Source organism: Callorhinus ursinus, unplaced genomic scaffold (genome assembly GCF_003265705.2).
Source record: "Callorhinus ursinus isolate GAN/ISIS: 27379988/994484 unplaced genomic scaffold, GSC_fseal_2.0 scaffold2, whole genome shotgun sequence".
Lineage (NCBI taxonomy): Eukaryota > Metazoa > Chordata > Mammalia > Carnivora > Otariidae > Callorhinus > Callorhinus ursinus.
The window spans coordinates 25321685-25346829 of NW_027397064.1; the positions used below are offsets into that span (position 1 = coordinate 25321685).

At 37.2% G+C, this 25145-nt stretch overlaps 1 protein-coding gene across 21 annotated transcripts in view; it reads right to left on the bottom strand.

Annotated features, from left to right (window-relative positions):
* Window positions 1–25145, bottom strand: part of MAP2 (microtubule associated protein 2) — a 280936-nt gene that overhangs the window by 21836 nt on the left and 233955 nt on the right. For 11 of the 21 annotated variants that reach the window (XM_073879249.1, XM_073879237.1, XM_073879247.1 and 8 more), the window contains 7 exons: window positions 15560–19297; window positions 15156–15362; window positions 14852–14986; window positions 11883–11944; window positions 7198–7368; window positions 6067–6214; window positions 1504–1844 (listed from right to left, as the gene is read on the bottom strand). In XM_073879249.1, the coding sequence (XP_073735350.1) occupies window positions 1504–1844; window positions 6067–6214; window positions 7198–7368; window positions 11883–11944; window positions 14852–14986; window positions 15156–15362; window positions 15560–19297 (4802 nt within the window). The remainder of the gene's footprint in view (window positions 1–1503; window positions 1845–6066; window positions 6215–7197; window positions 7369–11882; window positions 11945–14851; window positions 14987–15155; window positions 15363–15559; window positions 19298–25145) is intronic. The other 10 variants (XM_073879252.1, XM_073879254.1, XM_073879253.1 and 7 more) reach the window with 10 other exon arrangements.

Genomic DNA, 25145 nt, shown 5'->3' on the forward strand with positions numbered 1-25145 from the left:
TCCAAAAGGCCCCAAATATTTCATTCTCTTGGATGTGCAAAACTCTGAGGAATGCAAGAATAGTATGAGATTTATGAAATTACAGGATCAAATTTGGCAGAATTCATGTTTCGTTTTGTTTTGCTTAAAAAGATTTCGTGTAGCTCATATTTTAATAACATCTTTTTATGAAAAAGCATTTGTCTATGACTTTATTATTATCGAATGTTATAGTCATTCTACAAAGGGCATATGGAGCACCACCCCACCTTCTGCTTCCCCCAGTTCCTTTGGTGGATTTTTTGTAACTCCTTGGGCTTTCTTGAACAGAATCACAATGAGACAGCAAGTAAGTTTGCTGCTAAAGGAAGAAGCAACGCTGAATTTTTGTTTCAGCAGTGAGTAGGAATCCTTGATCGCTTCACATTTTGGCAAGATCTTTCTTCTAACCCTGCCTGAAAATACATTTTCTTTGGCATGAAAGAGGGACACCAAAAATCAGTGGCAGAAAATACAAGACAGACAAGAAAGAGTGGCAGAAAAGAACACTGACGTTGAAAGAAGTCTTTTGGGAATGTCGAGAGGGCATCACAAGTTTGTTAATGTACAAAGGAAATAATTTCTTTCTTCTTTCTCTCAAGGATGGGTGTTTTATCTCTTTAGTGACAAGCAAAGCCAAACTATTCCATAGGCAGATCAAAATCACAAAGGAAATACTAAATGATATTTGTATTATCTCCTTCCAGGCTAATTGCTTCATCTAAACACAGTGTAAAAGCAAGGTTGAGGTCAAGGCAAAACTCAAAGGCCCCTGGTTGGCAAAAAAATGTGAATGTTTGTACTGGAGCTGAAGTTAAAAGTTAATAGGTAGAGCTTTACTAATAACCCTCTTCAATACAATTAATCTTAAAGAGAAGTTCTAATCCAATAATCTCATTCATCGGAACTATACAGAACTATCTATTATCAACATGAATGTCCACCCTTTGCAATTTTTAAGCATGAGCAGCCAGAGAAGAAATGTGGTGAACCATGCTGATTTGGGAGTGAACATGGGGAAATGGTAGAAGATGTCATAGGAAATCATTGAAGAAGGAAGGAGATAAAAGCAAAATCACTAAAAGATCATCAAATGAGGTCACAGTCAGGATCTAAACTAGAACACTCAAATTCATATCAGAAATATAATTTTAATCTCTTATGTTAAAGTCCACAGGGCAATAGATACATTCAGGAAAGATTGGCTAGGCAATCAATGGAAAGATTCTCCTGTATGGTGAAATCAATTTTTACCCGATAATAACCAGAAGGAAAAGACATGTCATGTTATTTGCATTATATTTTATAAGCCAGCTTTCTCGGACGAGGTCCAAACTCTTGACAAGGAATCATAACCAGTAACTTTTTAACACCTCCATCCCCCTTCCACTGTAAGAACTGTTCCTTTATAGTATGAGGAGGGCATTCTAATCATTAGTGGGATTTTACTTCTGGCAGCAAGTATGTTGTTCATGTGATTCTTACCTGCCCCCCTTTAGGCTGGTATTTGATGTTGTCTGTCGATCCGATTTTGGATTTGACATTCTTCAGGTCTGGCAGTGGTTGGTTAATAAGCCGAAGTTGCTTGGGAGTAGCGGGAGATTTTGGAGGCGTACGTATGATGGCAACTTTCTTCTCGCTGGGCACCAAGATGGCCGATTTGGGGGTTCCTGGTGTGTGAGGGGTCCTGGGATAGCTCGGGGTTCCAGGAGTGCCTGGGGTGCGTGAGGAGTAGCTTGGTGGGGTGCCAGGAGTGATGGCGGTTGATCCAGGGGTAGTGGGTGTGGAAGTGCCACTCTTTCCTGCTCTACGAATTGGCTCTGACCCTATATAAATGAACAAAACCAAACCAAACCAAAACCACAGCATCAGAAAATTCTCGAGACATCCTCTTCCCTCAGGTTGTTAGAACTCATAATACATGAACTTTCTAAAGAGTTTGGAATATTTGTGGATTACAACAATGCTCAAAAAGGCAAAAGTTCCTTTTTTTAGGCTTACAAGCTGGTGACATTTTTTTGAACATGCATTGCTATCAATGCAAAGAAAGAACTTGGGTTTTCTTGATTTATTCTTCTTACTTCTCATTATGAAGGCGTCAGAAGTTCTTTATACTTGTGTGGTCATTAAGGCATGCGGATCTGCCCTAAGTTGGTAGAAGAGTCTGCGCTTCATATTCTATGTGGGGTAGTATTTACTAAAGATTTCCTTGAATGATGTGTGGATCTCTTGCTCTTTTGTGCAGTAAGTTCATTCCAAGATTCAGGTAGACATACAACATAAGACTGTGTACTGATAGCAAGAATTTTGGCCTGTGTACAAAGTCATTTATTGAATTGTGATTCAATGTTACTCCTTCAGCTTATATTGAGGAATGCTGTGAGTTGAAAATCTGTTTACTAAAAGCTGTGCAATTATGTCAGACATTGTTCTACAGTATCATGTATTTCCTTTATATGGAAATTTGTCTCAGCTCTTAATACCAAAAAATATCTATTTCTCTTCTTAGAAAAATAGGATGTTTTAACAACATAGTCACAGTGAATCTTGTACCTAATTGTTTTCTCTTATACTTTCTTTACTAGTTTGTGGTTTGAAGTCAAGTCAATACTCCCCCCACCCACATACACCTTGATCCCCTACTGTCAATTATACAGGCTATTTTGAGATGCATTTCTTTGCCTCAACTTGACTTTAGGGTCATTTTATTATTTAACTCCTTCCTCCCATTTTCTTATGCCATGTTTCTTTCATATTAACTTTTTAACTGTGTGTTTGAATGCCATTTCAAATACTTTTTTGAAAGCATAATGCTATAGATGAGACTATACCACCTTACAGATTACAAAGCACTTTTGTGAATACCAAACATTTGATGACCAAACAAATACAGTAGTTGGAGACAGCTCTTATTATTCCTAATTTAAGAATGAGGACATTGAGGCTCATCTACCCAGATGATGCTAAATTCTAAGCCAGATATGATATTTAGTTTCTTAGCTCTAAAAATCTTTTTGCTTAAAATAACACATTGATTTTAATAATAGAACACTTATTTACATGGTTTACATTTATTATTCAAATTCCTTCACTTTTTTTGGTGTTTTATAGGAAGGGCATGAATTTTATTTTTTATTACTAAGTATGTATACTTTGTAAAACCAATAAATCTTCTAGAAATTTTGTAGAGGATAAAGGTATAACTCATTAACTTAAATCAATGAAGTGTCATTGAGTCATCTAATACAACTGGTCATCAGTGTGGGAAGTTCTTCCTGAGAAAGGGGATAATTAATCTTTGCTGAAATAATTACAAGCAGCGAGCTCAAAAGAGCTTCATAGATAATTATAATCTACAGGCAATATCTATTTACCCATTGGTCTGGGTTCAGTCTCCTGAAGAAACAGGATCATTTTACTTCTTTCAGTGAACAGTTTTTATGTATCAAGTGAAAGTTGCCCTGTGTCCTTTTGTTTTTTTTAACATAAGGGCAAACGATAGGTAGACTCCTCAACTGACAATATGAAATTGGATATAAGAAGACTATGTGATAAATTAGTGTGCGTTTTTTGATTTTTATCACTTTCCACAAAAAGGACATTTCAAGACCAGGATGATACAGCCACATCCAACGTGGCTCTTTGTGGCTTCCTCGGTACAAAATTTGTTTTTGGACCAAGTTTTTGATGTTCGAGTCAGTCACTGTGTCCTTCAGAAAAATCTCTTCCCAGAAACTTCATTTCTTCCTCAAATGTTTTCTCTATGACTTCATCACCTTTGAATAGCTCAGGTCTTTTTGGGAGAGGATCTTCTCTCTGTTATTTGCCACTGTACCTAGCACTGATGCCTTTTATGAGACCTGAATACAGTAGGAGTTCAACATTCTTTTTTAACAGTACAAATTGGATTCAGAACTTATCAGTGTGTTGAGGTGTTTTTTACTTCACGGAGACTAAGCTGAAGCAATATTCTGCATGTGCATAACAAGTTTCACTAAAAGAAATAACATTTTTTTTAAAGTAAGAGTCATTTCTATACTCGTAGAAAATGGCTTTAAACTTCAGAAAACTAAGGAATGAAGGCTTTGTGTTACATCTGGAGAATGAAGAAAAAACCAAAAGTATTAAGCCCTAACACCACTGTTCAATAGATACAACCAATTTTTAGTGTAATAAATTATATTCTTGTCATCAAAATGACAAATTTGAGCATTTCCTATTCTGAAATTGAAAGAGTTAACTCTGAATTACTAAAACAATTTAAAAAATATTTCTGAAAAATATATATTTACAAATGACTTTATTAAGCTGTAGGTTCTTATTAATCTCATCAACTCCTCAATGACAATGCTTTTCTCTCTACTTGGGTTAACTGCATAGCTTTGTTTCTTTCAGCTTTTCTCAACAGCTGTACAAAATGCCAGGACATGGCTATGTGCAGTTACAGAGATGATGGGTGAATGGGAGGAGGCATATTGCTTGCTCTTCTAGTTGTCCTTATGTTTTTTAGCTATTGCTTTATAGAGAGAAAATAAACCCTATGTCCTGAGATTATCAGAGTATGAATTATGTTCATTACCAAATAATAAAATGCATTAAGCTTATGAATGTAAGTTAGAAAGTCAAAATAGAATTGGTTTAGAAATAAAAACAATTTTAGAATTGGTTTAGAAATAAAAACAATTTATATACAGATGCACTTTAAAAGGCAGACCTCAAACAGTGGTTTGAGGATGTGGATTTATGGATGAAGTGCCATTTTGCTTCCATAACCACAGATAGAAGCATAATTCAAAGTATACCTTTGGGAAGCACTTGGTGCCTTTGATTTATCTAAACAGCTTCTATAATGATGATGCCCAATTCCAAAGTTAAAGCCTTTTCTCAAGAGATTACTATATCTTAAATGCCTTCTTTGCTAGTTCATTTGAATACTTTATTTTTGTTAAGAGTTTAGTGATTTTTTAAAGTATTCCTGGCACATATTTCAAAGAATGTTAATATTTCACGAAACTAAGTGGTGTGTAGGTCACAACTGCTCTAACTATAATAAACACTTTCATTCCAGGCAAAAATATGCTTTAAGTGTCATACAAAATAGTGACATTTTAAGTGGGTCAATTATTGTTAAATATTTTTAAAATAAGGGGTAAAATCAACTATAATGTGGTAGTAGTAGCAATTTCCACCATTTTTAATGGATTTTAAATGACAGAGATGATACTCTCCAAGTGATTCTACATAGCAGTTTTCTAGTACTATTTCTTTCAAATAAATATAAAGAAGACATTAATGTCATGAAGTTATCAGTGGGCTGAAAACCAAATTCAACCACTTTCTATCTTAATAGCATTGGACAAGTTACCCTCTTTTTTCTCATCACTAGATTCAATCAGGTTATTAATACCTAACCAGCAGCATTGTTAATTAAATTGAGTGAAAAATGTGTCTTAAGATTTTAGCATCTATATATCTTTTGTTGTAATAGAAACATATTTATGAAAATAATTTGAATCCATGCTTTAACTAGATAATCTTGGTAGTAACACAACACCTGAGTGGGTAATGATTGGAACATTTTTATATATTTTTTTTAACTGTGATAACTGCCAACCAGTTCATTATGGGCCATCAATCAAAAGAAACTGAAACTATTGCACTGAACATGTTATGTTTACACCCTCATTGGAATTCAAATTCTTAACAAATTGAGCAGAATCCTAGGTTTTGATAATTGGCTTTCCAGTTAGATTTTAGGACTTGGATTCCTAAGAAGGGTTAAGCTTATACAAATATATATATTTTTTAAACTCCTGACTATTGGTTTTCTCTATTAATTACTTCCTTATAGGTACTCATTTTCCACAACAATCATTTTAACTCACACAGCTGTTTTGGATCCATGAATAGTCTAGATTTTCTGATTCTTAGAGGAAATATAATTTGTTTTCAGTGTATGCTTTCCTTGGAAGATGTAAAATATAGACACATAATAAGCTCTTTGCTACTTAAAGGATTAAAAAGGAAGCCAAATGAAAATAAACCTACTGGTAGTCCGCCGTGCTGAAGAGGAGATGGAACTGTTGAGAGAGAAGGAATTCTCATCTCTGTCTCCTGATACACCTCGACGAGGAGGGAGAATGGAGGAGGGTCGGGGCAGAGAAGAGCGCTTTTCTGGGCTCTTGGTTACTCCATCCTGATTGGGGAAAAAGACATTGGGTTCTTAAGCATCTTCAGTTATACAAAGTGATTTACATTGCTCTATTTTTCCTCCTGTGCTGATAGATGAATTTCTTTTAATACAGACTACTGAATTTCATATATTTATAAGCATTTCTACTTTGAAACTTAGAAAGAGTTCATATTTGCCTAGAAGTTTTATAAAAATATATAATTCTGGAGTTAGTGCTAATAATTGATCATGAAATTCAAATTCTAAATAATAACATGGGTAAAATGAATTTACTCAAGTAATCTCCAGTGAATTAATAATTTTACTAAAAAAATTTTCATTAGCATGATAACTTGTTAATAAGAAAAGGTTGCCAAGGGGCACTGCATGCATACCAGTTAACAATGACCACTACCATATATTGTGCATTTATGTGACTAGAATTCTAAGTACTTTACATCCATTTATGATTTAATTCTTGCCACAAAATACTATCTGCATTTTATAGCCAAGAAAACAGGTTGAAGCAGTTTATGTAATTTTTTCAAGATCACCGAGTTGATAGGTAGCAGAGGCAGTATTAAATCCTGATGTGTCTGATTGAGTCCAAATGGTGTATTATATTACATATAATTTGCCATTCTTAGATGATACAACATTATATATTATTATATACTATGAGTAACATATATTTATTATATATATATTATGTGTAATATTTTATATAATACATTTTACTTTATTGGTTTGTATTTGAAATTTTACAAGATACCAAACAAATAAGTAATAAATTAATAAGGAACAGTCTACCTAGAAAGAGGTTTTTTTTTTTTACTGGTTAACTATTAATAACTATTGAGACTTTTATTTGCGTTTAAGAGGGTCTATTGTTTATATGTCAAATATTTTAGAGTTTAGTCTTTGTTTTTTATATATTTACTTAATCATGTCTTATAACCTCCGAAATTATATTCTTTTCTGAACCTTCGGTTGACCTGCTGCCTTACCTTGTTCCCTGATTCTGAGTATGGCAAACGGTCTGTGGAGCCTGCTGAGGTGGGCTGTATTGAAAACCTGTCAGAAAATGAAGCCCTTTGAGACGTACTAGGGCAAGCAGAGATGCATCTTGGGGACTTTGAGCTACCCTGTAAGGCAGGAATCTTTGACAAGGTAGAATTCTAGCCATGAAAGAAAACAAACAAAATCACAAAATAAACCAAACTATGAAGTCAAAGGAAAATAAAAAAATGTATAAACATATAAGAAATTAAATGCCTACTTTTAATAAGACCACATGATAAATGGTTATAATCAATGATAGACATGTATATTTAATGTGAGAACAAGAGATTTTCATTGAGCAACTCATTTTTAACTGGAACTCACTTAAGACTGCTCATATATGACAATATAGATAAAAATATTCTTCATGAATTCTACATATAAGGTCTGGTTAAGCCATAAGTCTCCCAATGATACCGTATTTGGAAAATGTCTTGAGAGTTGGTTGGAATTGTTCCTTTAATAAATAGAACCTTGAAGGTATATTTATAAAGAATATCTTGATCACATTTCAAGAACTTTAGAACAAGGCATATTTAAGTCCTCATAATGGAAAATACTTTCTTAAAGTTGAGAAAATGTATTTTCAGATATCTACATTGACTTCATCAGAAAATTACAGATTTTATATAAAATTAGTTCATTTTATAAGTAAAATGCCTAGTGGGGGCCAAATTTACCATAGAATTAATAACATTGTTATGCATAGACCACAATTTGTATAATGTGTTATAAATTCTAAAAATGAAAGTTAGCATTAAAGAGATTGCCCACAATCTCTTTAAACCACAGGGCTCAATTTCCAGGTGTCGATAGTCCCCAGAGAGATATTTTGCAAGTGAAAATCAATGGGTTGGATATACGGCTTTTGGAGGAAGCTTATGCTGGCATGCCACACGTCTCATGGGGGACTTTGTTAAAAATAGGAAAGGTATGATGAAGCCAAGGAGATTTTTGTCTTCAATAATTAATATGATTTAGCTGTTACAAAAATGGCAGTTGAAACTGGCAGCTTTATCTCAAGTTTTGAGATCCATAGGCACTTTAACCGGGGCAGACACAATAACAGAATGCATGTATCACTTCTTGTTTTATAGACCCAGCATCTTGAGTGGGCAGTGTGCCTGAGTTGGCCCAAGTCCTTCTTTTCTGATTGATGCTACCCACAGAATAGCAAATTTCAAAAGTGATACAGGAAAGAGAAAAATGGAATAATTGGATTACCTCAGATTAAGAGCGACAACTGGCTCAAAACAAAAACAAAACAAATACACAACAAATGAAATGAATGATTATAGGTCAGTTTCACAATAAAGATCAATTGAAAAATCAGAAAGAATTGTTATGATGGATGTCCTGAAAGTCACAGGTAAATAGGAGTTGGTCTTGGGGTTTTAGGAAATTTTTAGGGAGAAGATGAGGTTATGAGGGGAGAAAAAATTGTTAAATGAGAAAAAGTTAGAAAGACTGGTGGCCTAATCCCTCTTCTTCAGGAAGGTGAGATGGGCATTTATACGGAAAAAAACATTAGCTTTGTGTCAGAAGATGTATATGGTTTCTTTCTTAAGTGTAAGTGTTGTACACCAATTCACATTGAATTACTTAAAGACCAAGGGACTTGAAAATTTCCTAAATATTTTTCGAACAAACAAACAAACAAACAAGCAAAACAAATGAACAAAAGGGAGAGAAACGGAGAGGGAGACGGAGAGAGAGAGAAACAAGAAGCCGACTCTTAACTATAGAGAACAAACTGATGGTTACCAGAGGGGAGGTGGGTGGGAGGGATGGGTTAAATAGGTGATGGGGGTGAGGAAGTACCCTTGTCACGATGAGCACTGGGTGTTGGATAGAAGTGTGGGATCATTATATTGTACACCTGAACCTAATATTACATGGTATGTTAACTAACTGGAATTAAAAGCCAAGAAACTAAAAGTTCAAAAAAAAGATTTTCTGAAAAATGTCCATTTAAAAATGCTTTTTTAAATGGGGGAAAGCTGACTTACTTTCTATATCTGCTCCTAAAGACTTCTACCTTTCAAATAATAACAACAACTATCACTGTTTATTGAATAATTACTATGCTCTAGGCACTAGATGGTTTTGTAATTAACCATATTTAATTTTCACAACTAACTTAGGATACAGGAATTTTTATTCCTCCCTTTATTTTTGGAAAATTAAGACATAGGGAGAAAAAGATCATATAGCTAATAAATGTTCAAGACCTGGACCTGGTCTGCTCCATAACCCTGCCCTTAACCACCACAACTCACTGGTTCCCCATCAGAAATAAAAGGTAAAGAGACAGAAATCTTGAAGTTACAGTATTCTCAAGCCTGGTGTTTACCAAAGCAATACATGGATTCTATTGCTTGCCATATAATTCAGGAATATGTCTGAAAACATTATATAAAAATCAATTTTTAAAATTCACATGAAGTCCCTTAGGTTCAAAATGATATAAAAAGTTTGGCTATCATTGGAAATGAATTTCTATTTTTCACAATAAAAAATGGAAGTCTAAAATCTTACTAGTTTTTATTTATTTTTCTCAATCCCTTTATTTTTTAAATTTAAATTCAATTAACATATAGTATATTATTAGTTTCAGAGGTAGAGTTCAGTGATTCATTGGTCTTATATAACACCTAGTGCTCATTACATTACATGCCCTCCTTAATGTCTATCACCCAGTTACCCCATTCCCCCACCTCTTTCCCCTCCAGCAACCCTCAGTTTATTTCCTATTTTTAAGAGTCTCTTATGGTTTGTCTCCCTCTCTGATTTTGTCTTGTTTTATTTTTCCTTCCCTTCCCCTATGCTCCTCTGTTTTGTTTCTTAAATTCCACATATGAGTGAAATCATATATTTGTTTTTCTCTGATTGACTTATTTCACTTAGTCTAATACCTTCTAGTTCCATCCACGTTGTTGGAAATGGCAAGATTTCATTTTTCTGATAGCTGAGTAACATTTCATTGTATATATATATACCACATCTTTCTCCATTCATCTATTGATGGATGTCTGGACTCTTTCCATAGTTTGGCTATTGTGGACATTGCTGCTATAAACATTGGGGTGCAGATGCCCCTTCGGATCACTACATTTGTATCTTTGGGGTAGATTCCCAGTAGTGCAATTGTTGGGTCGTAGCGTAGCTCTATTTTCAACTTTTTGAGGAAACTCCATACTGTTTTCCAGAGTGCCTGTACCATTGGCATTAAAATCTTACTAGTTTTTAGAATGCTAAACAAAGAGTTGTGATTTACATATTATATGATGTCTAAACCCCAGAACGTTGTGATGCACTACTAGTTAATATCATTCAAACGATTTGTTGTAATTTTAGGAATTCTTTAGTAGTCCTTTTTTTTTTAAAAGATTTTATTTTGAAGTAATCTCTATTCCCAATGTGGGGCTCAAACTCACGACCCCGAGTTCAAGAATTGATCCAACTGAGCCAGCCAGGCACCACTCTTAGTAGTCTTTTAATTTTTTTTTCTTTCAATCAGAAAGGAGTAAAATACTTCATATTGGCTCTGGTTTTTTGGAAGCTTAAAAAATAATGGTTAATCAAATAAAAAGTAAAATTAAAAAAAGAAATATGAATGATTTATATACATGAAGAAGTTAAGTATCATTAATGCAACCAGATTAAAACATTTTATCTCCATAACTTGGCAAATATAGAAAAAGCATAGGAATATCTAGTAATAATAATGAACATGGGTACTCTTATATACAGCTGGGGGTACATATAAGTCAGTAGAACCTTTCTGGAGGACAACTTGACAATGTGTAGCAAAAACTTTAAAACTAAAAACTTAAAACAGTAGTTTCACTACTAGGAAATTATCCTAAGGAAAAGCATATGGATGCATCCACAGATTAAGCCAAAAATATTTCTACAGCAATATTGTTAATATGGCAATAAAAATAGTTAAAAAGTCAAATAATAGGGAGTTGATCAAGTATATCACTATAAATAAATAAAACAGAATGCAGTGTAGTCATTAAAGTGATGTACAAGAATGTTTAATGACAGGGAAATCTGTTTACTGTTTAATTAAAAAACTGATGCAGTGTTTCCATTTAAGTTATTACAGCTATAAGTGAGTAGGAAAAAATAAAGATTTTACATCACAATAGTTGACTGTAGTTTTCTTTAGGTAAAGGGATTATGATACATTTTTACTTATATTTGCTCACCCACATTGTTTAATTTTCTCATATTCTTATTTTGTAGTAACAATAATGAAATGTATTATCAAACACAGTTTAATGTTGATTATAATGATTTATCTCGATTCTATGAAAAGTAAATAAATTGAGCTCCCCTATTTTTGCCAGATTATCATGCTGTTTGTTTCCATTTTACTAAAAAGAAAAAAGGCAACCTTCATCCCAGCTCTGCCCTCACCAACTGCTATCACATGTCATTCCAGAAGACATTGAGACATGCCTGAATGCTACCAAGAATCATTCTGGGTGAGTGAATAATTTAAAATGACATTTAAGAGTAAACATCTGAAGTCTAACTTATATCTAAAGTTATTGAGACGTTGCCACCAATACCAAAAGGAACTTCAAGTGAAGAGCAAGGAAAAAATTATTTTACTCACAGAGACTTTGTCCTTTGCCTGTTTAAATACACTGGAAGCCTGAGTTGATTCACCACCTGTTGCTGTCAAAAAAAGAAGATAACAAACAACCCCAAACTTAGTGGCTTAACAACCACACAAATGCATTTTTCAATATCTTTTGGATACTCAATTGTGTCAACAGACGAATGCAAAGCAAAACTTTGCTTATTTTGAGATTCGAATTCAGTAACTGAAGAAACCTGAATAAGAACATTCTAGCATGTGGCTCCCACTATAGTGTGTGCTAATTAACATAACCCAGTGTTTACCAAAGCTTAGGTAAGCACACCAAATAATTTCCTATTGGTTACCAAGGTACCTTTAAATACTGTTACTCCACGAGCATAGATCCTTTAGAACGAAAGTCACAGAACAACCATCCAATGCTGTAGAATTTAAGAAAAGGGGGAAGTGATTGGTTTCTAGGGTTGGCATGATATTAAAGAGTGTTCAGGGAGATTCCCAAGCCCTCTTTTTGTAGCCAATGGCATACATACAGATATTTCCATATTTCATATTCCAAACTATCATGATCAGCCAACCCCTTTCCCTCTGCACCCCTTCATTTCACAATATGAATGACACACTTGTTTGACGTGAAACGCACCACATGAGAAGAAAAATAGATTGTCAAGGAAAGAAAACAAGAGTGGAATTTAGGTTCAGTAATATAGAACATGTTCTACACATGCACTGCCTGTATGAAATTATTACCACATCTGTTACTGTTGTTTTTCTTGTTGCTGTTTTATACCTCTGGCTTCAGTTTTAAACTCCACTATCTCCAGCACATTTTCTGTTGATGACTTACCTGACTTGACTTGAATATCTCTTATGATTTAAAACAATCCTTTGTGTTTTGGGAAAACCATCCCTACTTAAAAATTGTGCTTAGAAAATGAAAGGCACAAGCTTGTGTAGTTACCTCCTCAATTTTCTTTCATAAGAAGGAAAACACCGGGGGGGGGGGAGGAACTTATGCTTATAAGCACTCTGAACGAGTTTCAGAAAGGTTTCTTATGTCTCATGCAGCTCTAACACAAGTATAACTGTCTACAAGATGCTATATGCTACTTAGGACAGGCTAGTAAGATTATTCACAGATTCTGGAATGATTTTTTTTAAAAGAAGCAGTGCAAATGATGCTTTCCTAATATTTCTGTAATATTTCTTAAAATTCTGTGACATAGAGTTTGCTTCAAGCCAATGACATCCATGTTTGATATATGCTTTCTGCTCAAGTATTTAATATTTGAACAGATTAAGGGAAGATCTTAATAAGTCCAAAGATCTTAAATTTTCTTTAATGAATGACTTGAAAAGGCAATTCACTATCAGTGTGGCAAATTGAATACCAATGACATGTCAGACACTTCACCAAACCATTTGATGTTTCCTCCAAAATTCCATAATCCTGATGTTTCCTCCAAAATTCCATAATCCTGATATATTTTTCATCCTCTTATACATGATATAGGATTTTTATGCCCAAACCAAGAGAGTCTGCCTGTCCACGCATTTTTCTAACTAGAAGTAAAATTCCAAGTTTAATGCAAATGAATTAAGATGTGATATAAGAGTTGGAGATGTCATACTAATTTCTAACTGAGAAACACTCTTCAGCCTGAACTTTTACCATCAAGGTTTCTATATAATTTATGAGCCTTCCACTTTCAAATACTGCCTTAAAGATTAGTTCTTGGAGGAAAGCTCATGAGATGATTCCCCTATGAAGAACACAGATACAAAATACTTAGAATTTTATTGACTATCATAAAACCATCAATTACCTTGATTTTCTTTTTCTTACAAAGGTTAATGCTGCTCTTAATCATTAAAGCCATCAGAAAGTTTATATAAAGGCACCTTTTTTTTTACCCCTATCTAAGGGGTATGCAAAGGTAAATATTCCTTTCTTACTTAGCAATCTGATACCTAATTTTGTAGCCTGCAAGTGTGCTATCTAATGAATGCTAAAATGCTAAAATGTATTGCAAATTAAGATTATCCTAGGATAATTATACATTTAACATGAATACTTTGCACTGAAATTTAGGAATAGAGTTTGCATTATAGATATTTGTATGAGCTTTTATTGTGATTTGTAATAAGTTTTGCTCCTTCATTTCACTGCTTTTTTAAAGAGTTAAAAACAAGTATATTTGAAGAAGACAGAAAAATAAGAAGGTAGCAACATAGAAATACACCTAAGTTATAAGAAACGAAGGAGTTTTATCCGGGAATTCTGAATACTAAATTATATAGAAAAATTAGCAGTTTGAATCCAACACATTTAAGAAAATCCCAATGACAAAGTGTCAGTGAAGAGATGTAGTACAGTGAATTGAAAGCCTTGCTAATTTTGGATACAAGGAATAAAATCTGATGGGATGAGCAGGCAATTTCCTTTCCTTTTTTTTTTTCTTTCATCTGAAGCAAAGTAATTTTCCAATCACAATTTTACCCCAGATTTGCTTTTCATTTTCAGTCTTGAAATCACTACCCATTCCTGGCAAATTCATCAACATCAGTAACAGATTTGGCAGTAACCATGTAGAAAATAGGACAAATATAGTATGGGTTTAAGCATGAGAGAGATAAATAAGCAAAATAATGAGAAGGCATACCACAGTTATATTCATCATCATCGTCTAACCAAACACACAGAATGAAAAGAGGAATCCCCAGAACGTGACACTAGAGCACAATGCCAAGATAAAATCACTGCTAAGTCTGAGCATGACAAAGAAACAGATGGTCATGACCTCTTCTGCAGGGAGGGGGAAAAAAAAAGAATAATGATACAAGACACTTAATAGCGAAATTGTTCATGACTGCTAAGATTCTCGGAAGAAAAACAAAATGAAGAAGCCGCTACAGGAATGAGATAAAAAAAAAAAAAAGACATGTCTATGTTTGCCAGCCACATTGCAGAACTGAAGAGTCACCTGTGGTTTTCCGCTTAACACAGGAGAGATGAGTTGGTCTAGTATATTTGATAGCAGGTTTTAAAATGAATTTCCTGGAGGGAGAGTGGGCCTGAACCTCTGTTTTTTTAGCAAGTTCAGCCTTCTTATAAACTGCTACGAATAAAGAAAACACAAAAAAGCATACCATCAGGAGAAAATAAACAGTTGGAGCAAAACCGAACAAAATTTCATAAATATTAGTTACCACTGTTAGGAAGTTTCTTCTACAAAAGAGTAATAATGAATTCAAAAACATTTTTAAAGAAGTTATTGTGAAATGAACCTTTTTTCCTTCTCACTTCATCTCTGGAGACTGTGCTAGGTTCCTTTTTAGCTATTTTTCTTTCAGGAGTGGAAATTCTGCCTCTCCCGGTTTTAAAAGGCTTTTCTTTTCTATGTTTCTCAAGAGATGGTCTCCGAGCTTCCTTTTCAGCTTTCTCCTCTTTAGGAATAGTTTCTAACTGTTCTGTCATGATGCTCCTATCATCATCTGCGGATCAAAGCAAACCATGACAACAACAACAACAATGAAAACATTAGTAACAAATGTATACAATCCTTCATATATTTAACAAAATGCAAAATAGAGATAAAGGGACATTTAACAAGTTTAAAACGAAAAAGAAATCCATTAGGTTATTGGATTTTATTTGGAAGTAGAAAATTAAAAAAAAAAATAATGCACACCTTGAGTGTCCACCCAGAGGCTGTCAGCATCCATGATGGAGTCATCAATGGTGGTCTCGTCTTTATAATCGTCATAGGTTTCTGTCTTATATTCTGAGAGTGCAACCTCTTCTCTCTCAGGGGAAGCGGGAGCCTCCGGGGAGCCATCCTTGGGTTCCGCCTGGGCTTCGGCTGCCTCTTCTACTTCGAGCTCTTCTTCAGCGTGGGGGGACGGTCTCCTCTCCACCTCAGGCTGCTCCAGGGCTGCAAAACGCACGCTGTGGGAACCTGACTCCCCTTCATCCGTTGTGGTTTGCACCACAGTGATAAAGTCATCCTCGATGGTCACAACGGACTCGATCACTCCTTTGTGCTCACCAGGGCAGGTCTCCACAAATTCCTCCCTGACACCTGGGACGCCCAGGTCAGTAATCTGAAGGGTGTCGGAGCGGAAGAGCAGTTTATCATATTCTCCCCGGGCTTCTATCTCTTCTTCCTCACTCTGAGCCTCTGCCGGTTCAGCCCTGGTGGTTTCAGGCAATGGCTCTGCGACGTCGGAGGGCGTGACAGAGATATCTGGGGTTTCTTTGCTTTCTTCTTTCGGCTGCTGAATAAATTCCATCTGGACATCAGCTCTCTCATCTGGGACTAAATCAGCCTCTGAGACAGCAGGTGCACACGGTATCTCCACTGACAATTTGATGGCAATCTCGTCTTGAATTAGAGAGGATTCTGGGGATGTTTCCTTCTTGCCCTCATCAGCTTTCAAGGACTCCATGGTGAGGCTCTCATGCTCACCACTGGACTCGTAGGACTCTTCCTTGTCTACAGCCTCCTGGTGCACCAAGTCAGGCTTGGCTACCTTCTCCTTGATTTCTGTCTCACTGACTTTAGTGCCTTCTTTCATGTGGCCAGCCTCAACACTCATAAACGCATCTTCCTCCTGAGGTGCTCCAGATGAGGGGGGGAGATCTTGTGTCGCCTCGAGCTTAAGCTCTGTTGCCTTTCCAGCGTCTACCGCCAGCCCTGAGGCCATCTGTCCAAAGTCACTGATTTTCACATCTAATTGACCCTGGTCAGCTTTCATTGCAACAAAATCCAGTTCTGGTTCAGCTTTTTTGGATGGTTCGACCTCAGCTACTTCTGGCACTGAACTAAGACCTTTCTCAGCTTTCTCGGCTGCGGGAGGTGATGCGTCTTTTGAAACGGTCAGTTCTTTGGTGGGAGTGTGCTCGTAGGTTACTCCTAAGCCAAATGTTTCAACTTCATCACTGGCCTCTTCTGTTGCCTTGGCGTGTTCTTTTGCATCAGCATGTTCTTCACTCTTTTCCAGAACAGTATCCAGCTTATCATTAGCTTTCCTCTCCTGATCAAACTCCCTACCCAGTCCCGATTTGTCACCAGAGATATGCGGGGGTACTTCTTTCTCAGCACCGAACTCATCTTTGACTCTTCCGGCAGCTGCCAATTTTACTTCAATCAAGGACAGGTCTGTGGCTAGATCTCTTCGCATTTTATCTTCCGTGCCTTCATAAAAGGAACCACTCTCCCCTGACAAATTCTCACTGTCTTGAACGGGTGATGGGAGTGGGACTGTGTATTTATTGAACACACAGTAACCCAGGTCCTCAAGCTGACTGTCTGTTTTAACAATGACGTGGTTTTCATCGGTGACAGGGGGCAAGCCGGTACTACTCTCCTCGACCACAGTCTCTGATGGGACTGACTTCCTCCTGGCAACCTCAGCATCTGCACCCACGGAAGCTAATCTTGACCTTGTGCCTGCCAGATCTAGCATTTCGGGCAGGTCCGGGGCCATGACAGTACCATTTTTGTAGTAATCTTTGGCTAAGAAAGGTGACTCACACGAGGTCTCGACTTGAGTACTTTCCTCTCCAGCAGCTTTTCCTCCCTCTGTCTGGTCTTCCTCTTTGCTTTCTACTGGGAAACAGGGGGCTTTCTCCAGTGCAGGTGTTGTGGCTGGAAGGTAATCATCCCCTTCATCCATACTTCCACTAGTGTTGGTTAGAATATCAGAAGCCAGAGGAGAGAGATCATGTCCCCGACCAAAGTTAAATCCAAGGGCTATGGAATCCAGGCAAGACATGGGCAAATTGATTGACATGCTTCGCTGTTCTATTGCAGACCTCCCACCAAGTCCTAAACTCCTGCTTAGCGTCAAGTCATCCTTATTCTTACTGTGGAGATCCCGCTTCTCCCCATACACTTTTGGGTCAATAGTAAACATTCTTTCTTGAGGAGAACTAGGTTCTTCAGGTAAATCAGACGGATAACTCTGTGCAAGAGTGCTGTACCCTGTTTCTTGTGCTGGAGCACTGGGCTGGGGTTCTTTACCTGCCTCAAGTCCCTTGTCTCCGTTTTTACACACGGGAGATAGGGTATCAAAAGACTCTTGGACACTTTCTCTGGTGTCACTGAGTTCATAGTAATCACTGCCTGGCTGGATGCTTTTGGTCACTTCTTCTTTCAAGGCGGATGTTTCAAAATACTTGGACATTCCTGACTTATCTTCATAAAACGGCATGTCAAGCTCCACTGATGTTGCAGGCCCAACCCCTTCCATCTTAATATCTTTGTCTGCAACTTTTTCTTCAAAAAGGTCCTGGGCTGCACTCTTTTCACTTACTGCCACTGGTTCGGTCATGACTTTCTCCAGTGTCTTAGAGGTCACGGCTGAGTCTGTCACTGCTTGCTCCAAACTGACAGGGAATGAGTCCTGTTTTAATGGCTCTGTGGTTGGCTCTTGGACTTTCTGCTCTTCTTTTGAGAGGGTATGCTCCATGCAGGGCTGAATTATGCCTGTTTCTCCATCTGTCAGCTTCAGGGGCTCACTCTCTTTTGGCACGGCTTCTTTGTCAGAAATGGTTGTCTTTTCTTCAAGCTTTAGCAGAGATTCCTTTTCAGTAAGTGTCACTTCCTGCTCTTTTTTCTGTGCACTCTCTTGCTTTATTGCCCCTTTCTCCTCTCCTAAAACTTTCTCTGGGACACATTCCTCCACGGTCGGAATGTGGGCATCTTTGGGTAAGGTGAATGCCTCTAGGGCTGGCGCTTCTGCCATTTTGCCAGGTTTGTCCTTATGGGGCTCTTCAGCTTTAGAACTATCTTTGGCAGTTGCTGGGCCACTGGTTTCTTCCAGAGATTTTTTGTCATCCGGTTGTAATAGGGCAGGGGCAAAGGGTGATGCTTCTGCAACTATTTCATTCTTCATGACATCTAAAGGAAGAGTGAAGCTGCCAGCCTGAAAGGGACTGGGCATGGGAGAATCAAACTGTTTCCCCTCCCATTTGGGGATATCCTCAAGGACATCTTTTCCCTTCATGGGGGTTAGAGGGCCAGGCGAGATGGGAGCAGCTAAACCCCACTCAGCCTTTTTGGCTTCCGTTGGCATTTCGATGAACCAGTCTTTTTGCTCTTTTGGAGCTGGGGGCTCTGCAGAGAGGCCAATACCAGGCACTACGATGCTTGGTTCTGTCTTCTGTTTCGTGTCTTCTAGCCCGGCACCAACAGTATGCCCAAACAGAGTGGGAGGTGCTTTTTCTTCCTCTGGGCCTTGCATGTCCTTTTTGTCAGGGAAAATTTTAGTTGTCTCAGGCTGAGAAACGAAGGCAGCATGTTTAAGGTCTTCACCAGGCTTACTTTGTTTCTCTGACTCTTTGTCCTTCTTGTCTAAGGGCTCAGCTGGAGAGGGAGTCAAGTCCTGTTGATCATGGAACTCCATCTTCGAGGCTGGAAGTAAACCTGAAGTAATTGGGTTGATTTTTAAACAAATAATAGGCAAGTGCTTTCAGGCAGGAAGCTTAAAATTATATTTTGAAATGACAAATGAATGGTAGGGTAAGAAAACAAAACAAAACTATGGAACATGCAAGCATGCTACCCATTTAAAAATCGATATGAAAATGTCAGGACTAAGATACATTTGTACTACTGCAGAAATGGACTCCCATTGCGAATTAATGCATACAGGGATTGTGTATTTTGAATACTCTTTTCTCCTTTGTTCGGACTCTCCTAAATACCATGTAATATGTATTGTAGTAGAAAATTTCATGTGCCTTTTGCAGACAAAAATGATAAATTAAAGAATATTGAATAAGTCAGTAATATTAGGGTACAAAAATACATTAAGGGCTAAATATGAAAAACGGATGAAAGTCTCCTGAACTTTTTCACTTGTGTTCTCATTTAAAAATGAACTGGCAGGCCATGGGCAGAAGGGCAATTCATTCATAATAAGTATTATGTTAAAATCAAGTTAATTGATTTATAAATGCCAGGACCAAGTTTTTGAACATTAAGAAGTTACTGACATAATTTTTAAAGGCATCATCTGAGATTAAATTTCAGGAATATAAATAAATATTTGCTATTAACTTTAAATGATATGACAAGGTGGTTTCTATCACAAAATCAAAATTTTTAATTCCTAATCATTAGCCTTATGACAGATGTAAGAAAATCTGAATTATATTATTAATACTGGGATGTCAAATAAATAAAATCTTAAAAAAATACCGGGATGTCATGTGAATAAAAATTTTAAAAAGAGCCAATTATTATCATATCTTTCTCTCCCTGGTCATGACCTCATTTGCTGGAACACGACAGACAGTGAGGCACTAAGTAGTGGCTTTAGAGATGCTTCACAGAAATTAAATGGCTCTTTCTTTATTTTCATTTGTTCACCAACTCGAAAGGTTTCAGACTCTCACATGTGTTTTAAGGTCACAGTTATTTCATTGTGGTCATTAGGGCTACATGTAACTATCTGGAAAAGATTTGGGGAAAAATAATAAAATTCAGTCATCGCTTGAAGAGCAAGTGTATGGATCATCAATACCTTATGTATTTGTGTGTCCTGTTGTAACAATAGAAAAGAAATACTTTATGAACTTCTAATAGAGGTTAGATGAATGAAAACTCAAGAGATATGGAGATGGTCAAAGACGCTGGCTGCCATGGAGAGGAAATGATATGAGAAGCATCAGCAGGAACTTTTAAGGAAACCAAACCAGTATTCATCGAAGCATAAAAAATATAGCACATTGCGGTTGCAAACAAAAACAATTCTATCATTTAAGCCTCTATGTGCCAAAATCCAACTCTACGGTTTGAAAGAAAAGCATATGAATCGCTGTCCCAAAAATAAAAATAAAAATATACATGTATTAGCAATGTGGCTGGCAAACACTTGGAGATGGGGGGGGTGGGGCGGGCAGACAAAAAGCTCACACAGCATCGTCAGCAGGGCTGCAAAGCATATTGTATCATGGCAAAGTAAAACCAAGAATCAGCTGCAGCAGTGGAAAACCTAGCTGCCACACAGCACCTGTGCAAGCCACACTCTGCTCATTAAACCTACAACATCAGTCTCAGGATCATGAGAAGACCAAGCCATGGAATAGCATTGGAAAGGCATCAGGTCCGTAAGCTGCTGGAGAGATCATTTGCAACAAAACACATGCAAATCCTAGGAAAGACACACCTTCCCTGGCAGAGGAAGGGATTGTTACTTCTGGAGACACCTCGGTGACCTCTTTTACACTTTTCTCCTGCAGGGCCCCTGCTGGGGCACTCTCTTCAAGAGCTATGTGGGCCTCCGCACTAGACTCCGCGTGGCCCTCACTGAGGCCCTGGGGTTGGTCTGAGGCCTTGGCAGCCCCGCACTCTTTCCCAGGAAGAGTGGCAGGTGTCTCTTCCTCAGCCACTGTTCCCTCTAGCGTTTCTTCTTCTTAGGGACGAAAAAGATGTTGACATCATGACCACAGAATACACACAATGGCAGAAATATTACTCATGGAACACTTTCAGCTCCATTACATCAACCTCACCAGAACCTTACTTTACCGTTTGGATGAGCAGATTAATATTCGAATGCAACGTGCATTATGTATTGCTTGGGCAATGATTATATATATATAATCTGCTAATAATGATGCCTTTTAAAGTCTCGTTAAAAGGCTATTTATTTGAAAACTTGAGAGCTGAAAGGGTTTTATTGCTCTATTCCCCTTAGTGGAAATGGCAGTAAGTTGCACACATGTAGGAAGCTTGCTGGAAATAAGAGATGGTGCTTTTGGATAACAGATGGTTATGAAAAGACAGATGCATTGATGGACTGAAAAAAATCTTTACGTTTGCTGGACATGGGCTGTTTTCTCCAATGCAGTAAGTCCCTACATACGAATTTCTGATTATTTTATTAAACACATGCAAACTTCAGTAAAGAATCTTGGGGAATAAAAAACACCCGGCCTCAACATAATAACCATCAACTATCCTAACAGCTTTATCATGGAATCCATCAACACTATCTTATTTAGTATGTAAAGGCCAAAGTCTCAAGTATTTAAAGTATTAAATTATATTTTAATATAATTTATGCAATATTTTTAAGGCAAAAGACTTCCTAACTCAATTTATTTTACCTTCATTGCATTATATGATATGGGAGAATGTAAAAAATTTCAAGGAGTAAGCAAACTATTTTGAGAAGCAAGGTCCAGGTAAAATGGAATCTTAGCATTTAGAAAAGTCCACCTTGGGGATACAATTGTTACCATATTGCTTACACCCTTGTAATACCAATAATGTAGTTCATGTATAGTTGCCCTTGATCCTGAATAAGACAATGTGCACATTACCTGTAAAGTCTTGTTTCTGCAATTCAAAACCAAACCACCAACATAACTGAACGACAATCAAACTGCCAAAATATCTTCCCAAAAGATGTATATCACATGGAAAAATGTTTGCAATTAAAATGTAAAAAGCACACCTATGAAGGCCATGATTTATTGTGTTCATTTGCTTCTCATTTGCACTTTCAAATGCCGGTAAAATGAATCCCATTTTATTGCTTAAGAAATTAGAGGGGAAATATAAGCTGTTTTATAGTTCTACAAATGAAAGATTCGGATGAAATTCTTATGAAACATTGTTAAATGGCCCAGTGAGAAAGACTACAGATGGAAAGGAAAGGAATTTTCTTTTTTTTTGAGAAATATTACAACCCCTGGGCAGGGGGTGGGGGAGGGGAGAACTACTTCATCTATTTCTCCCATTTAGCACTCAGGGACTTTCATTTTTGTCATTTAATTATGTAAGCAACATTTAAAAAATTCAGATTCCAAATTATTATCAAGGCCATTTTTATAATGTCATAGAATTAGAGATTTTGATTACAGATAAGAGACTTTTACTATAGTTGCTTTATTAATGTCACCTTCTTGGTAAAGTCTAATCAATTTAATCAACATGTTTTCCAAATCCACACAAACTTTCGGCTTTCCATTTCCTCATTTTGTATAAATCATGTCTATTTCCATTATACCTGTTTCTCACTCGAAATTTCCCATATTTCTCTTAATTGTTCTAAGTTCACACTCTTAGAACTTACTTTTACTCCATATGGGTTATATTTCTCTATTAGAACGTCTGAGCCATTGGCGCTCTTTGTTTTCCAATGGACACTAGAATAAGTTTATTATCACGAATGTAGTTGGTAAACTCTGAGTTTCTTCCCCATTGCCTTGGCACTATCTGCCCTTTCATTAAATACTGTCCCGTATGGAAATAAACTCTTCATGCACACAAGTCATTTTTCCCTATTTGAGAATAAGTTCTTCACCTACACAAAACGTATTTTAGCTCTAATTTTGTTTTCCTTTACAAAACTACCTAGTTAGAATGAGATAAATTTCAGCCCACCGCCCTCATCATGGCCAGTTATACACTAGGGTTGGCTAGCTTTATGAGGGTGGAATGACAAAGGCTTTGGATCATTTCCTTCACTTTAGCCCAGGTCTGCTCATGTGAGCCAATATTTAGTCACTTAGGGGGAGCCTCTGTAATTTCTGTAGATGATTAAATGATTTGGAGAAATACGTTCCTTCTGTAACATGTGTTCTGCCCTATACAGATTCATGTTTTTCTCTTTTAAGGAGCTACCGTATTGACACGGCACTAAAAAGAAGGCTAATTCTATTTAAGTCTGGTCCTAGTAATAGTCTATATATCCAAGGAGGAAAAAAAATTATATACAGGGTCCTCTTATTCAGTTTGAGTAGAGGATGTATTCTTCCCCCTCTGATTTATTTACAGGGAGCAGAAAGGAGGCATACTTTAACTGAACTTTTTTGCTCCCTCCCCCCACTCCCACCCCTTTTTTGGCTTTCTTTTCAGAAGCAATGATACAGAAAAAGAAAATACACCTATGCCCCAAATAAGGCTTCTTGTAGATAAGGTGTTTGGCTAGACATATAAACCATATAGGGAGTTCACTTTCATATGGAAAAAACAGGCTCCTTTCCCTCCCACCCCACATCTGAAGGTACAGTCAGAATGATGCATGTGGTCAAAGCTGCAGGCTGGGGGGAGGAGCAAAAGGGGACCATGCTTGGTTTACCTTTCTCCTGACCTAAGTGGGCCTCTGCACTCTGCGCTGGGACACTGGGGAGCACACTAGAGGTAGTCCATTGTGAGTGGAACAAAGGATGCTCATAGTACTCCTCATCGGAATTGGAAGGGTCATCATCAGGCACAGACACCGAGATGGAGGGGGCTAGGAGTCTATGCCTCTCCCCGCCCGTGGCATGTTCGTGGCTGGGGAACCTGTGTAGAGGACCCACTTGATCCTCAGCCCCTTCATCTACAAACAGACACACAGGAAGAAACTGCAGGGAGAACTGGACAAGACAGACACAAGATCACCTGGACGAGACAAACACCTGCACAAGGACACACGGGCCACAGAAGTAGCACAGCGGGATGGAGGGGAGTTAGCAAGATCAAGGTGATGGAGGATGGAGGCAGTGAATGTTTCGTGCTTCAGTAGCCACTGAATTTACACTAGCCCTTAGGTAACCTTGGCATTGATTTAAATAAATCAAAGGCACTCACATCCCTTACTGCATAATAGAAATTATCTATACATTTCCCTCAAACAAGTCAGAACCACCACAAAAACACTGCAATAGAAACAAAGCATTGCAATACAAATGTGTTATTTGGAAGAATTCTTTCAAGTAGATTCTTTTCATGCTTCTGTCAATATATTTATAAGTTAAAAAAGAAGAAAGGTGTTAGGACCTGATGCTATACAATTATGGGGGAAAAGAGCTCTGTTTGAAGCACAACCTTAATTACCTAGGATGCTCACATAGTTAGCATTTTGGTTAGTTTAATTTTTTGTGAATGACTTTTACCAGAAAGCCATTTTTAATTCCAGGCCTGTCAAGAAAAATCTACAATGTGTTATTCCTCTTCCCTGCCCTGCTAAGGAGAGCACAGTGGTCTACCTCCTTCTTTTTGGGTGCTAACTCCTAGGGGGATCCTTTTGAACACTGGTTCTCATGGTTTTAAGGAAGTCCCTAAAAATATAAACTGATTTTCTTTTCTTTTTCTTCTGAAAGCTTAAAAGAGATACCATTAGCTGACAATGATTACTACAGAGCTGGCTTCAGATTCACCAAGACTTTATTCAATGTGGTTTCGTTTACACTTCTGGCTCTTGGCTGTTTTTATATTTCAAACCCTCATTGCCTATTTCTCACTGAAATGCTAAAGTAACTGCTCTCACTCCTGT